The sequence below is a fragment of the Corvus cornix genome, chromosome 8 (assembly GCF_000738735.6).
Source record: "Corvus cornix cornix isolate S_Up_H32 chromosome 8, ASM73873v5, whole genome shotgun sequence".
NCBI classification, from domain to species: Eukaryota; Metazoa; Chordata; class Aves; order Passeriformes; family Corvidae; genus Corvus; species Corvus cornix.
Window position 1 is genome coordinate 29276917 of NC_046338.1, and position 14554 is coordinate 29291470.

Below are 14554 nucleotides of genomic sequence, written 5' to 3' on the forward strand. Positions count from 1 at the left end.
AATTACTACTATTTTCCTGATGAGTGAGATTTTAACCTTCCAAGTTTGTTTTTTTTTTTTTTTAATTCCCAAGAGGAGCCCTTTGACTCCTCCTGATTTAGAGTATTTGAAAATGGATATCCTGCTCCTCTGGCAACCCCATTAATTTTGGTGGAACAACCACACGGGGTGTGAGCTACTGCTCAGGATGTGCAAAGCAGGCTGAGAGCGCACTACATGCCACTCCCAGCTTGGTGGAATCTCGGGGAATTCAGGCTGTTCAGGAGCTGTGCCAGTGGATGCTAAAGAGGGATGCAGAATGTTAGCAGGGCTATTCCAATTATTTTCTGATGGGTGCAGAAATTGTTTCTGTTCGAAAGGCAGCACGAGGTACTGACATTTCCTTCACTTTGTCTGGAACGCACTCGTTGCACACACACACACACACACACACACAAAAATTAGGAAAATGACCTTTTATGAGGTGGAAGAAAGAAAAAAACAAATAGCGTGATAAATGTCACCCCGTCCCAAAACAAATTAATGAAATTGCACCTACATACCTTGCAACTGAATCTTATTTTCAGGACTCTGAACCAGAACAGAGCTGACAGAATCTAGGTTGTCATAGTTACTGCAGCCGAGAGGACCGGTCCGTGTCTCTGTCACCTGGTGGAAGGGAAGGGAGAAGCACTTGCTGGATTATCCAAAGCAGACTGGGGAGTTCATAAGATTATGTCATCAAGTTTCCCTCTATTTCAGCCAGAAATACGTTTCAGACTTGATTATGGTGACATAACTCAATTTAACTGCCAAAAGGATGAGGGCAAATGTTTCACCAGTCCCACAAACTGCAGGAAGTACTATCACAGAGAATCCTTACAAGCACGACACCACTACAATACTACACAAATACTACAGTAGTACAATGCTAGAATGCTGTAATGCCACACCAATTTACAAAACTAAAGACAATTTATTTTTCATAGCTGTGGGAATTACAATGAGTTTGCCAAATGTGGTTTATAAAAACGAGGACTGTGATTTCCCCCTCTTGAAACTTGTGCACATGACAAGTCTTTCTCAAAATCATAGAAAAAGCTTAGATTTTTCCAGTGAAGAAGATCAGTATTTGGAATTAAAAACCCTTTATGAGCAGTATTTATAGTGGTGGGAGTGTGGGATATTTTTTCATAAGGGAAGGGGGCCTGAGATAAGTTTAGGCACAAAATTCTGGATATTCTCTCTGTTGCAATCACCAAATCCATGGCCACAGAACCAAAACACAGCTACATTTATCAAAACAGAACCTCCACAAGCAGAGCTCTGGCTTAACAGTGGAGGTTTATATTTGGCAGAGAGCAGTTATTTAAATCATGGAATCACTGGGGTTGGAAAAGCCCTTTCAGATCTTCAAGTCCAAACATTAACTCAGGACTGACAGATACACACACCACTAAGCCATGTCCTAAGCACCATATCATGGTGTTTGAACACTTCCAGGAATGGTCCTGGGCAACCTGTGCCAGTGGCTGGACATCCTTTCAGTGAATAAATTTTTCCTAATATCCAATCTGAACGTCCCCTGGTGCAAGGTGGTGAGTAAGCACATTTAAATAAAAGGTAAAAAAGAAGTTAGCAATCTATTTGCTTCCTGGAATGCTATATATCATTCTTGAGCATCAACAAAGTAATTAAAAGGGCTGATTTCTGTTTAAAATGAGAAGGGCCTGATACAGTTTCTGAGCAATGAGGCACTGCTGTGATGCCCAGGGCAGGTGGTCAGCAGAGCAGGCAGCCGCAGAAACCCCAACCCCTAGCATGGGTGGATATACCACGATCTCACATTTTTTAAACTGCATTGGGTGCTGTAGAAGATTCATGAGTTTGTAGTTCCTTCTCCTTTGTATCAAGACAAGGCAGAGAAAAGAAGGTGAAAGTGGAGAAAAAGCAGTGCAAGCAGGCACAGCAGGGAGTTGTGGCCATCCTAGACCCACTGGCTGTCAAAGTACAACCAATCCCTCTGCCATGCACTTCCCAAACTGTTCTCAGCCACTCTCCTGGAGCTTCCTACTTCTCTTCCTTTGACTGTTTCAGAAACTGTGGCCAGATTTACCCTCATTTGGTATCTGCCTCCGTTTTGAATACAACCCCTTCTATCTTCTATTGCTGCAGGTATCATACTCACCTGTGGATCTCCTGGAGAATAAGCCTAAATTATAGGGTCAGGGAGCAGATTTCCAAAATACAGCCATGCAACCAGACAACCAATGTGAATTGTAAAGAACAGAAGGGAGAGGGCTATTTGAACAGTCTGATTTGGGGGGTATATGAAGGTTTGCTGATGTAAACCCTGATTGTTCATGTGGCTGAGGGTCACCTGGCTCGCCCATAGCCTGTGGGTGGGTCATGATGCTCTTGAAACCACTGGGATTTCACATTCTTCTTGCACTTTTGCAAAGAATATATGAGACTTCCTGTCATTCCAAGCTCCTGGCACCCTTCCATTACTTTGAAGAAGTGTTCCTGAGGGTGGAGCAGGAGGCCCTTTGCAGAGCCACAGCCCACGGAGAGGACACAGAACTGGCCTCCATCAAACCTGCTAGCACAGCTCGAGCTGCACAAGGAAATGGGACCAAGTCAGGTTGGGTCCTCTCTGCACACATTTGGCAATCCTTAATATTCACGACAGCACCAGATTTACTACAGCTTTTGCTTAATCATCCTCAATCAGTAGAAAGACTCTTGCAAGGGGATAGGAGTTGGGTTGGACACGGCTGGAATGACAATTGTGATTTACATGTGATCCTTCAGCCCTCTGCCAACAAGCAGTCTAAAATTCCATTCTAAAATATTCTTTATTGGAAGTACCCCCAGTCCATATATAGAATCCTGTTCTCTTTATACAATAACAAAGAGTGTTCCCTAGATCAAATAAGAGAAATAGCCAGGAGACAAAAAAAGACAGGTAAATGTGGCAATGAATTTTAGCCTTACTCTGACATACTGTGCTCAGCATTCATCTGTGCAATTCTTTATTTAAAGATCCATTTATTTTAGTGTTGTTTTGGTTTGCGTATTATTATTATGCTTTTCAAGCGTTTGTCTATAAGGTGATGCAGCTTCATAAAGTTATATGGAATGTATAAACTATAAAGCAAACTTTAGAGTTCCTATCCATTCCTGTCACTCTTTTATGCCCCCTGAAATCACATAATAAGGCAGGGTGGTAAGGAGCTTTGTACTTATTGTGCCCCTTTTTGCTCATGCTTCTTCACTCTTATCTGAATTATGGCAGACATAGGTAGAGACTACCACTGTTTTGAGGGATAGCATTTATAAATACATTGATTCAGGAGAAAACTATGTAGGGCAGTTTTGATATGACTTATAGACAATCATTGTTGCAGTGAAGTAATAAAAAATTGCTATAATAATAATGATTATGATAATAATAGACAATGCTGGACAAATACTACAATAAATAAGGACTTTTTCTAAATGTTATTTTTTAGTTCCCAATGTTATATTTATATTATTCATTCTTTTACTTTTCTGGGTGCCTTCACACCCTCTGTCAGCTGCCTTGCTCTGGTACTCTTAGCTTCTGCATAGAAAATAAATTGCAAGAAGAAATTCAAAATGAATAGTCTCCGTATATAAAAAAAGAAATGCTAAAGAATATAAAAATCACCCAACCTTCAAATTTTGATGGATGACAATTCTAGTCAGAGGTCAAAGTTATGCAGTTACATATGCTATTGCACACTCTACACAAATCCTACTCCACAAAGATTGTAAATCAGAAAAAAATGTGAGTGACTGATAAATGAAAGCCTCAAATTTCTATCAAATTCTTGGTTCAAATGAAAGGATCAGATTTTCCTAAATCGTACAGTTACAGACTGGTTTGGGTTGGAAGGGATCTTAAGGAATATCTAGTTCCAAGCCCTGCCATGGGGGCACTTCCACTAGACCAAGTTGATCCAAGCTCCATCCAACCTGGTCTTGGACATTTTGGGGTAACTTTGGTGATAGCAAAGCAGACTAGAGAAGAAAAAAAAACAAATTTAAAAGGATACAAATACTTTAATTCTGGTTTGATCCAAGTGTTACTGGTGTCACTGATGATTTTACATTTTTTGTTTCGGAAACAATAGGAATGAAATTGGAAAAGCAATGGCACGTCTTTAATTATCTTCCAAGCAGAGAAGTGTGACTATGTTCAGTCCCAAGATCACAGCTGAAAACTGTTTCGTCAGAAAGTGTATAAAAAAAAAAAAAGATGAAGCAAAAAGAGGAGAGGGAAAGGTAATAAAACAGAAATGCAGATTATGCTGAGATGTAGCATGGTCCAGAAGTGACTGACTGTGTGCCGAGAGCACCAGAACCACGTTTGCTTTGCACGACCTGTGGCCCACAAAGAACATTAACTCACAAAGCAAACCACGACAGAACAAAGTCATTAAATAACCAAAACCCCCTAAGAACCAGTAACAAAACTCCTGTGAAATCATCTGATACGAAGCAGGCAGGATGTTCTCCGGCACCTTGTTTTCAGAGATTATCACAGAACAGGTTTCCCTGGGCAGCAGAGTTTTCAGCTCCCAGAAATAAACTCTAACATTTGGCATTAATGAGACAAATGCCTACAGTTTTCAGTCAGTTAAATCTCATAACCATGGTGATAATGACCCGATTATAAGTGCACTGAGAACATACCTCCTAGCACTTAAGCAGGGCTGAATTCTTGTGATATCAGTGGGTAGTATTTCCCTGGGAAACAGTCTGCTTTTTTTGTCCATGGTAATTAAGCCTATAGAAGACTTTCCCAATAAAAGGGGAACACGTTTCTGTGGAGATTTTGCTCCTGGCACGTCCTTATAAGCGCACGTAGCTGATATTCCTAACGAAGTGCCCATGCAGAGGTGGTGTGTGCCTTGCATAAAGGACTGTCCTCTTCAGCAGCACTATTTAAAAATGGATTTGGCTTCTGAGGATGAGAACTGAAGCAGCACAAAGGAGGATGAGGCAGTGCTGGTCACTGCAGAACAGGCAGCTGCGCTCGCATTCACAAACCTCTTTAACACTTTGAACATTCAAATAAGGATTTAGAGCAAACTCCTCGTACCTGCGTGAGGGAGGAAGGTTTGTTCTGAGTGCTTGTGCCCACAGAGCACGGGGCAAAAGTGTGGAACGGGGAGAAACCTGAAGGCTTCAGGATTCTCCTGAGGAACACGGTGGTGGTGCTGGGCTGATGGCTGGGTCTGGTGATCTGCGAGGTCTTTTCCAACCCCAGTGGTTCGGATTCCATGACTCTCCTACCAACCTCACCCTCAGGTTGTCCTGCAGCCCGTGCTCCCACACCCTGTAATCCCAGGCTGATGCTCATTTCACCTTAGAAATGAGTTGATCAAATAAATAGGCACTAAATGTACTTTCTATTTAGATGTGGATCTCCTGCTAACTCTCTTCTTTCTTTTCCCCCAGGCTTGACAGTTTTTCACAAAAGCACCTTTATTCCAGCACTTCCCTTTGCCACACAATAGTTGCTGCTCCGCTGCCCTATTTCTGTCATTGAACATATTAAAAAACTCCCGCTAATGAGTGTGTAATTAAAATAAATCAGATTTTCTGAGTGTTCCAAGCACTGGTACTTCTTGCCCTATGGGCTAGATGAACATTTCTGGAGGAGGTACAGACAAACCAGAAGCATTCACAATGTCAGGGGTTGGATTCATGTTTCCAATATCATTTTTTTAATTGCCAGGAATCTAAAACAATACCTCAAAGGCATGTGAAATTTCAACACATTTTCTAACAGCATAGGGCTGGTGCTGTAATTTGAAGAGCCCACTAACTCGGGAGACCTGGAAACACTCCCATCATATTTTTCTGTCATCTGTAACATGGAATAGGAACAGTAAACTTGATCTTTCTGCAAAAGAGATAATTGCAAAATTTCCATCAACTTCATTCGAAGGGAAATAGGGACTTCTTTCAAGTTTCTGGGCAAGGAGACGACTTTGAATTTTACTGAATGCAGCACTAAAGCTTCCCAAGAGATCAGTCTAATCCTTCCATTTGCGCTCCTTTGTTTCTACACTCCCAGGAATTTACTGTGGACCAGATTGTTACATTAAAATAACAAGGAAATTGAAATGTATTCTCCTCACATAAAGCATTAAATACCTCAGAAATCAGAATACTTCAGGACCTAGAAATCAACTCATACTACTTTAATTCTACGCTGTTACATCTGTTAAAAATACTATGATTTTTTAAGGCTGTTCAGGTTCCTCTGATAGGGAACAATCACCTCTCCACTCAAGTCTGTTCCCCACTATCTCAGGGAGCAATATGTTGTCTGTAAATTCCAGGAGAATCCACAAGAATATTGGAACAATATTGGCACCGGCAGCTCTGGCATCGCAGCCACAATTTCCCCTTTTCAAGGACATTTTAAATCCACTGCCTGTCAGATGCCACATTCCCATGCCACCTTCTGGATTGCAACAGGGAAGTTTGCAAGGAAATGAGCCTGCTGGAAAACCAGGCAGGGCAGCAGAGCCAGAGCCTTTATTTCCTGCACTTTCAGAAATCAAAGGTGCATCAGCCTCATACAGAGAATGAGGACAGGCATTATCTCCAGAAGAACAGGTTATCTCTTTTAATTAATCTTGAAGCAAGAGATGACAGCGAAGTTCTCTTACAGAGAGGTAATAGAGTTAGCAAAAATGTAATAAAAAAGGAGAATTTTGTTTCAGTCTCCATTTAGCTACTTCTGCTCGCCCATATCTTACTTAAATTAACACTAATACTATTTTTTCTCAGCTTTTATTGCCTAAAAGAGACAGCTGAGCAACAAACAGTAAATGAAATCTATATATTTGGTGTAAAAGATAAAATTAGAAACAGAGACAACAGCGCAGATACAAATTAAAATAATATTTCATGTTCATAAAAATCTCAAGGTATCTGCAGAAAGCAAAAGCAAAAAAGCCTACTTAAGAAAAACCCAATTCCCAACTTTCCATCCTTTTCCAAACATAATCCCATTACTATATAAAAGACAAAAGGCTCTGAAGAAATTTGGGGGCTCATACTGTAAATGTTAAATGTCTTCTTACATTTAACCCAACTGCAGAATCCCATGCAAGGACTTCCCAAGAGTGAGGGAGAGAAGAGGAGAGGAAACAGGGTTTGTATCTCCATGGACCAGTTCCAACAGGCAGTGCTGAGGCCACTGGGACTTTTCACTGTGTCCCCATTAGTTTCAGGAAGACAGGATGATTTGCCTGTTTATAAGACTCACAGATATTATTAGTCATAATAATACTGCAGTTGAATGGAAAATATATCTATATAATTTTTTTTTCTTATGTTGTCAAAGTATGAATAAAAAATATAGTCCTTCCTGAATCAGGATGGAAAGTTAAAATGTTCCTCTTCTTTTTGAAGTGTCAGGAAAAAGATCCTCTTTGTAAATATAAAAAATATCTTTGGATAATTTGGGAACGTTTTACCTTTAATGTGGTCAGTTTTTAAAATTATGCATATATTATTTTTAAGAGAAATAAGAAAAAATTTTAAAACCCTCAAACTTGTGCCAAAGAAAAAATGTGACAGGTTAACATTAGGTCCTAAAAATAACATGAAAGGCATTTAAAGTCTTGAAGCTTAAATATCAAAATGACAAGGTCAGGTTAATTAAGAACTCAATTTTCCATAGAGATTTCACCTTTGATTATCCATTTCTGTGCAATTCTAAAACTTAGATGCAATGTTCTTTTCAGCAATATCTCTAACAATTGACTGCTTTAAGCTGCTTCCAGGTCTTACATTTCCTGCCTAGAAACTCCTGAGTTATTTGTGCTGTCTGTGGCACTCCAGCTGGGATCACCCTGCGCCTCACTCGTGGTCACATCTGCAGCAGGACATTTTTCATGTCCATTTGATTTGGCCATCAAACTCCCCCTCCTGGGGTTGCCATCCCAAGCTCTCACAAGGAATCACATTAGTGTCCATAACGTGGGTGTCTGCCTGGCTCACAGAGATGTGTGCAGGGATTTATTTTTAGGTTATATCCTCATTACTTCCCACCCATTTATTCCCTCTGGTAAGTGATTGTAACACAAGTTGCCCTTTCTGTCCCTTTGTCACAGCCAACTCTCAATTTACGGTTTTACTAAACTCTTAATTTAATCCAACTGGTTTTCAGTGTGTTTTCCTGCATCTTTGCAGACCTACCTACAGACCAGGCAGTTGCAACTGATCTATAATTTCATCATTAAATCCCAATCAGTTGTTCAAGCCAAAGGGAATTAAGCTTCGTTGAATTTGTGTTAGAGAAGAAAACCAACTTAATACTGAAGCTTTAAACTTCATTTCATACAGCTGCTTCATTCATATGGAAACTTCTGGCTGAGAACCCAGTGATTCTCAACACTGTTATTTCATGAACTAAACAGGAAGAGATACTTTAATGTACAGAAGACTGCCCTTAGAATTAGGCTATAAGAGCAACGTTACCCAGACAGACTGCTGAGCCCAGCTGGAAAATCCTTCACATCATCCTGATTCGTGGGAATAGAAAGACCTATGAAATATCAAGACCTGTTCATTAAAACATACGTGAATGTGTCCTACTTTGGGTAGGAAAAAATATTTAGAATGTAGACTATAGGATCTTGTCCAAGGGGTTTTATTCATTTCTTTCTGGACCTGACATAGATGAGACAATGGTGAGGGCAAAGAATGATGTATGATAAGGGCAAGTGCATTTTTTCCATCAAAAAACAGAAAAAGAGAGAGCCAGAATTCCTACAAGCATAAGAATCTAGGGAAGGAGGGAAGTTCAGAAGGAAGAAGAGGAAACCTTTGAAAAGAAAGCAGCGCTTATCATCAGGACTGTGGAGTCCTGTGGAACTGAAAGGACTTTGTTCTGCTCAGAATTGAATGAAACCCTGGACCACCAGCAGGTTTTGCTTTGTTTCTGAGCAGGTGGCCGTGTGAGGTAGGACATTCCCAGATATCTGCGTGTCCATCTCCTTTCATGGTATGGTAGGTACGAAAAACCTTTTGACAAGAGTTGTTTTCTCAACTAAAAATCTTACACATGTAAATATCTGGACTAAATGAATATATATGCCACTGTATGTTTTCCTTATGCCCCATTAATTATCAGAATGTTTGTCTCATATGTATGCACAAGTATTTCTAAGCCTGGGTAGAACTCTCAGGTCACACACTGCAGACTTGCCAGTTTGGGATATTTTCATCAAGGAAGGATAGATCCTCCACAGTGTAAACCAATAGCAAAGTAAGAAAAGCGGACCAACACATTTTATTTTATGCCTGAAGGAACATGGGCTATTTATTTCCGAGAACAGCTCAGTATTCTTGTGAATGTTGTATTTCGAACAGAGAGATGGAATAAGAATAAACTCTACTAAAGTGGACTAAATCATGAGAGGAAAAATGTTTTAATGGTCCTCTTCAAACCATTTTCTCTATTATCATCAAGGTTTTATCATCACCTAATATTACACATTAAGGATTTCATGAAAAGCTGAAGAAAAGACATTGAATGATTTTTCGTTTGCCAGACTCTAGATACACTTGGAGAAGATAAAATTAAATTTCCTGGTAAATTTACATATTATTTGGGAGACTTTCATATCCTCCATTTGGTGGAATTATTATAAATGTTGGAAAATTATGAACTATTATAACCATGACACAAAAAGGCCTTTCTATTATTTCTTTTCGTATTACTTTTAATAAAATTCAAAGGAAGAACACCCAAAGCCCATGAAATGTATTAACTGTTCCCTGGAAAACAGAGGGCTAAATTGGGTCATCCAGAGAGAGATAATGAGCGATAGTTCCATGGATTGGGAAGATGGTTGGTGAGGCTGACTTGTGGAAGCCCTGCTCTCAGTGGCACCCATGTGAATGAGAAGAAGCTTCCTTGACATCAGCGGTGTTTATTCGTTGCGTAAGGTCAGAACCTCGCCGTGCAAAACCAGAGCCACCCTTTATTTCACTCACTGGCTTCTGCTCTCAACTCTGTAGAACAGTGATGAAACTTCCAACCTGTCAGGCATTAAAGATCTGGGAATAATGCTCACTCTACAGCGCAGAAAGTCTCCTGGATGAATGATGAAACCTTTCGTAAACCCAGCTCTGCTTCAGCATGTAGAGGCATTATATGCATTATCTTGTAAGAGATTAAATTATAGTTTTGCTGTCAGACATGCAAATTCTGCTGAAGCACCATGAGAGGGTCTGCAAGGTAAAAATAACAGTGAGGTGCAGAAGACAGCAATGATATAACTCTCAGTGTCAGTTAGATGTGAAGGATTCCCACGCAAGGGATAATTTTTCACACTAAATGAACAGATTTATTCATTTATTCGAAGGGGCTGATTGCAGATTGAATCATAAACGATAACAACAAAACATGCAAAAATGTATTATCGGCAAAAATTCTCTAGGAAAAATAAGATGAACACAGAAAACTTTCCACAGCCTTTTCTTATTCGTTAAGATGCCTTCTTCTGATGCAGAGTCTCCATTCGTCTGAGATATTCTTCCTAATCTGACCTCTGTGCTCATACAAGCTGTTGATACGTGCTATCTCCTGTTTCTGAGAGCTCAGAGGCAGGGAAATGTTCTGTGAATTTTATAGTCCTTGCCTGACATTCTCTGACCTGCCGACAAGCAGTAGCTGCCAATTAGAGGGTGGAGGACAGGCAGAGTGCTGAAGTTCCCCAACCCATACACAAGCCAGCCAGAATAAAGATCAAACTGAAACCTGTACAAATCTGAGTGCCTCCAAATTCCTGCTGGAATGCTCTGCCTAACTGCACTGTTCAATATGTTCACTGTGGAGCTCTCAATACTAAAACCCTTCTCCATCTTCTGGGTTTGTTTAGTTTCACTTTTTTAGAGAGAGGGAAAAAAAAAAAATAGAGTATGGAACATTTGAGGAACTGTAGTGTGAATTGTTTATAGGTTTTTGACAACTGTGATGGCAAGTGTTGTGTGAGTGCTGTTAAGGTTTCTCGTTTACATATGTATATTTATAGCCTGCTCAGGGTTTGGCAGTCTTCATCTCCCTGTCTGCTTTTTTACTCTTCTCTCTTGACTAAACTCATAACTAATAGAAGAGCCCTTCAATTTATTTTTCTCTATCACGTCATGTGTTCTCTCCTTTTCTGTTGTTGTTTTCTTGTGCTTTTGTTTGTTTTTTTTTTTTCATTAAGTGAAGAATAGTTATCCAAAATATTTCCAAAATGCTTATCCAAGCATCTCTATTACGTGCCATTTTATTATGTTTAAAAGCATCTCACGCTGTGTTGCCAACGAGTTGTAACTCCTTGCAGTCATTACTCCTCTGCACTCCCTGCTGCAAAGATAACGAGAGTGTGGCTGGTATCAGGGGCTGCTAAGACACATCCCCTTGGGAGTGCCTGGTGCTGCAGCTGCTGTGATGGATCGTGGCAGGGATGCTGCTGAGTGGGCATTGAGAGTGATTAGTGAAATGTTACTGCTTCAACTTCCTGCTCTGGGTTTGGAATCACAGCATCACAGCCTGGTTTGGGTTGGAAGGGACCTTAAAGCCCATCCAGTGCCACCCCCTGCCATGGGCAGGGACACCTTCCACTAGCCCAGGTTGCTCCAAACCCTGTCCAACCTGGCCTTGGACACTTGCAGGGATCCAGGGGCAGCCACAGCTTCTCTGGGCACCCTGTGCCAGGGCCTCCCCACCCTCACAGGGAGGAATTTTTTCCCAATATCCCATCTAACCCTGCCCTCCTTCAGCTTAAAGCCATTTCCACTTCTCCCATCACTACTTCTCCTTCTCAAAAGTTCCTCTCCAGCCTTCTTGAAAACCCCCTTTAGATACTTTAGGATTTCCCTCCTGCTCTTTTCTCTCTCTCTGAAATACTGAGGGCCAGATTCTCACATGAATTGTGCTGTTTTACACCTGCTCAAGAACTGACCTGTACGTTACCTTTGGAGATTCAGCCCTGGAGATTCAGTTTAATTAAAGCTCAACTGTCCGATGAATTAAAGGGCTTTTTAATATCATCCCCTTAAATTCCTCAAAAAGATACGGAAATAGATCCCTAATATTTCACTTGGTATATTCTTAAAATTAGTGAACAGTCCACACACAGAAGTCATGAGATACCTTGCTGTACCGATGGTGAATTTAATCCAAAGATCTCCAACAATTTCCACAAAGAAGAAGCATGAAACCTCAGGTACTTCATTTTTATAGTGACACAAACACCAATCCCGTGCTGTGCAGTAGAAGATGGTACAGAGACTTCCTAGCTACCTTTGGGTGATGCCCAAAGTCTAACAGCAGGTCCCAGTCCTTCTGGCAAGATAAAATAATGACCCAGATTTAAATTTGAAGTTCCCACCTTGCCATATTAATAGCAAGCTGGGTTTGCGAAGCTCTTAATATTGAGTGAGATTTCTGAAGACACCTGCAGAAGTATTCAATTCTCACAGAAAATTCGGGGGAGAAAAACATTCCAGATCACAATTCCTACGTATTTCCTAACTTTTAACTCCCCCTTGGAGAAATGTCAAGCTTTGGTCTTGTATGAAGGCAGTCTGATCTCCCAAGGTAGGGGAGAACTTGGCATTTCGTAATGGTCCTGAGCAATACCTGTCCTTGAGAATCTGTTCTGTGGCTTTTCCTTGACATGCTTAAGTCATGTCACCAAACCTACACCACAGGGAAACCCCAAATTTTTCATAAGGATCAATAATTTCTGGCTCTTAATTCTGTAGATTGTTCCAGTTAAATTTACATTTGTATTTCATTTCTTCAATGAAATAAATACAAACCTGCTATCACAGGACTTTCCAAAACAGTGCTTCTAGCTGTGATTTTACACTTTAAAGCTGTTGCTGGGCAAATTTTTTTCCCAGTCTTTGGTCCTTTACAAGGTTTCTCAGCAGTGCAGTCTTAAATTCTACCCACAAACTGAATGGATAAAGTGAGGGCAAGAAGGGTTCGAGATCTGGATTTCGAAAGCTTCCCAAAAGTTGGCTGTTTATACAAAACTGTGCAAACTGCTGAGATTTAGAATTTGTCAGAAATCTGACAAAAGCTCAGGGCTTTATGGTATTTCAGCATTTCTGCTTTTGATTATGGCAATTATTTGAATTCACAGAAAAACACATTCAAAAAGGAGGTATGAAAGGGAAAAAAAAATTGAACCAAGCAAGCTTTTTCAGACAAAACAAGGAAAACCAAAAAAAAAAAAGGTCTGTATTTCAGTCTGAGTCTTGAGTGAGAAACTAATTTCATTACACTTAAGTTTCCTCTCTAACAGCCCACCATGAGTCATTCACGGGTTAATTATAGATAATCAGATATAGTTACCATCACAATAGAGCCCTGTTCTTTGTAATCTAAACTTCTCAGATAAAACAAAATGCTTAAATCTCTCATAGCAAAGGAAAAAAAAAAGTGGTTTGGGGAAAGTAAAAGGCAAATTGCACAATAAAATTTAATTGGAATTACAGGGCACATTCTCAGGGATGTTTATTCTTTCTCACTCAGATGGAATAAATGGGCTGTAAATAGCTGTAAATAGCTGGTGGAAAATTCAATTTATGCATCTGTTCTTCTGTTGCCTCCTGTTCCTTTATTGCACTGTGGCTGTCCCAGAACTGTTTGGACTCTACAATAACACCTCTGCTGTATTCACCTGGCCCAGCTCCCACAAAAGGAGGTGTATTCTGGGATGGAAGGCAGTTTCCTCCAAGAGACAGCTACGGAGCAGCCTCACTTCATTAATGGCAATGCTGTAACTGACATAACTGCATTTATAATTTTGCAGAATGCAGTGAGACTGTTCGGTAATATTTAATTTACCATGCAGCCGAGGTGGTTTTTATGTGTTCTGCACCATTGTTTGGAGTTACTGCAGAAGTTTGTTAGGGACGGTGCTGGAATTACAGCTTGTGGCAAACTGGAGTCGTCTGAGAGGAGCACGGCACCGCCTTGGTGGGGGCTCAGAGCATCACTCATTAACGGGGCAAGGGGAAATCTGCTGCCTTTATCTGTATTCTGCTCCCACTGACGCCTTGAAGTGGGCTGTGGGCATCACCACGGCCAGGCAGGGTTTTGTTAGACCAGAGCAGAGCACACCCCATCATCCTAATAGGTTGTTAACAAGGAGAACCAAGAGCCATCCGTGCAGCTGAAGAGAGATTTTCCTAGGATAACACCTCCAAAATGAGCATGTCGAGGAAGCAACGTTGGACCTGTAATATTTCAAACACAACAGGCTGTCTGTTCATGTAAATGTGATGCAAATGAGACACAGCCCTCAGGCACCTGGTGAGGTTCCAGTGAGGCCCTGGAGGCTCCAAACTGTTGATTTAGCACATGAGCCTTAGCACTCGCTCTGAAATGCGCCTGTTAAATTCATATTGGAAGAATGTTCGTATCAGGGACTTTGAAATAAATTAAATATTGATACAAGCTACGGGCACTTCCCATGGACGTTTTGATTTCCAGTCAGAAAATGTTACCACA

At 40.6% G+C, this 14554-nt stretch overlaps 1 protein-coding gene across 3 annotated transcripts in view; it reads right to left on the reverse strand.

Moving 5' to 3' along the window:
• LOC104693596 (BMP/retinoic acid-inducible neural-specific protein 3) overlaps nt 1-14554 on the reverse strand; it is a 208442-nt gene that overhangs the window by 66215 nt on the left and 127673 nt on the right. For all 3 annotated transcript variants that reach the window (XM_039556233.1, XM_039556231.1, XM_010406338.4), the window contains one exon: nt 543-648. In XM_039556233.1, coding sequence (XP_039412167.1) covers nt 543-648 — 106 coding nt within the window. The remainder of the gene's footprint in view (nt 1-542; nt 649-14554) is intronic.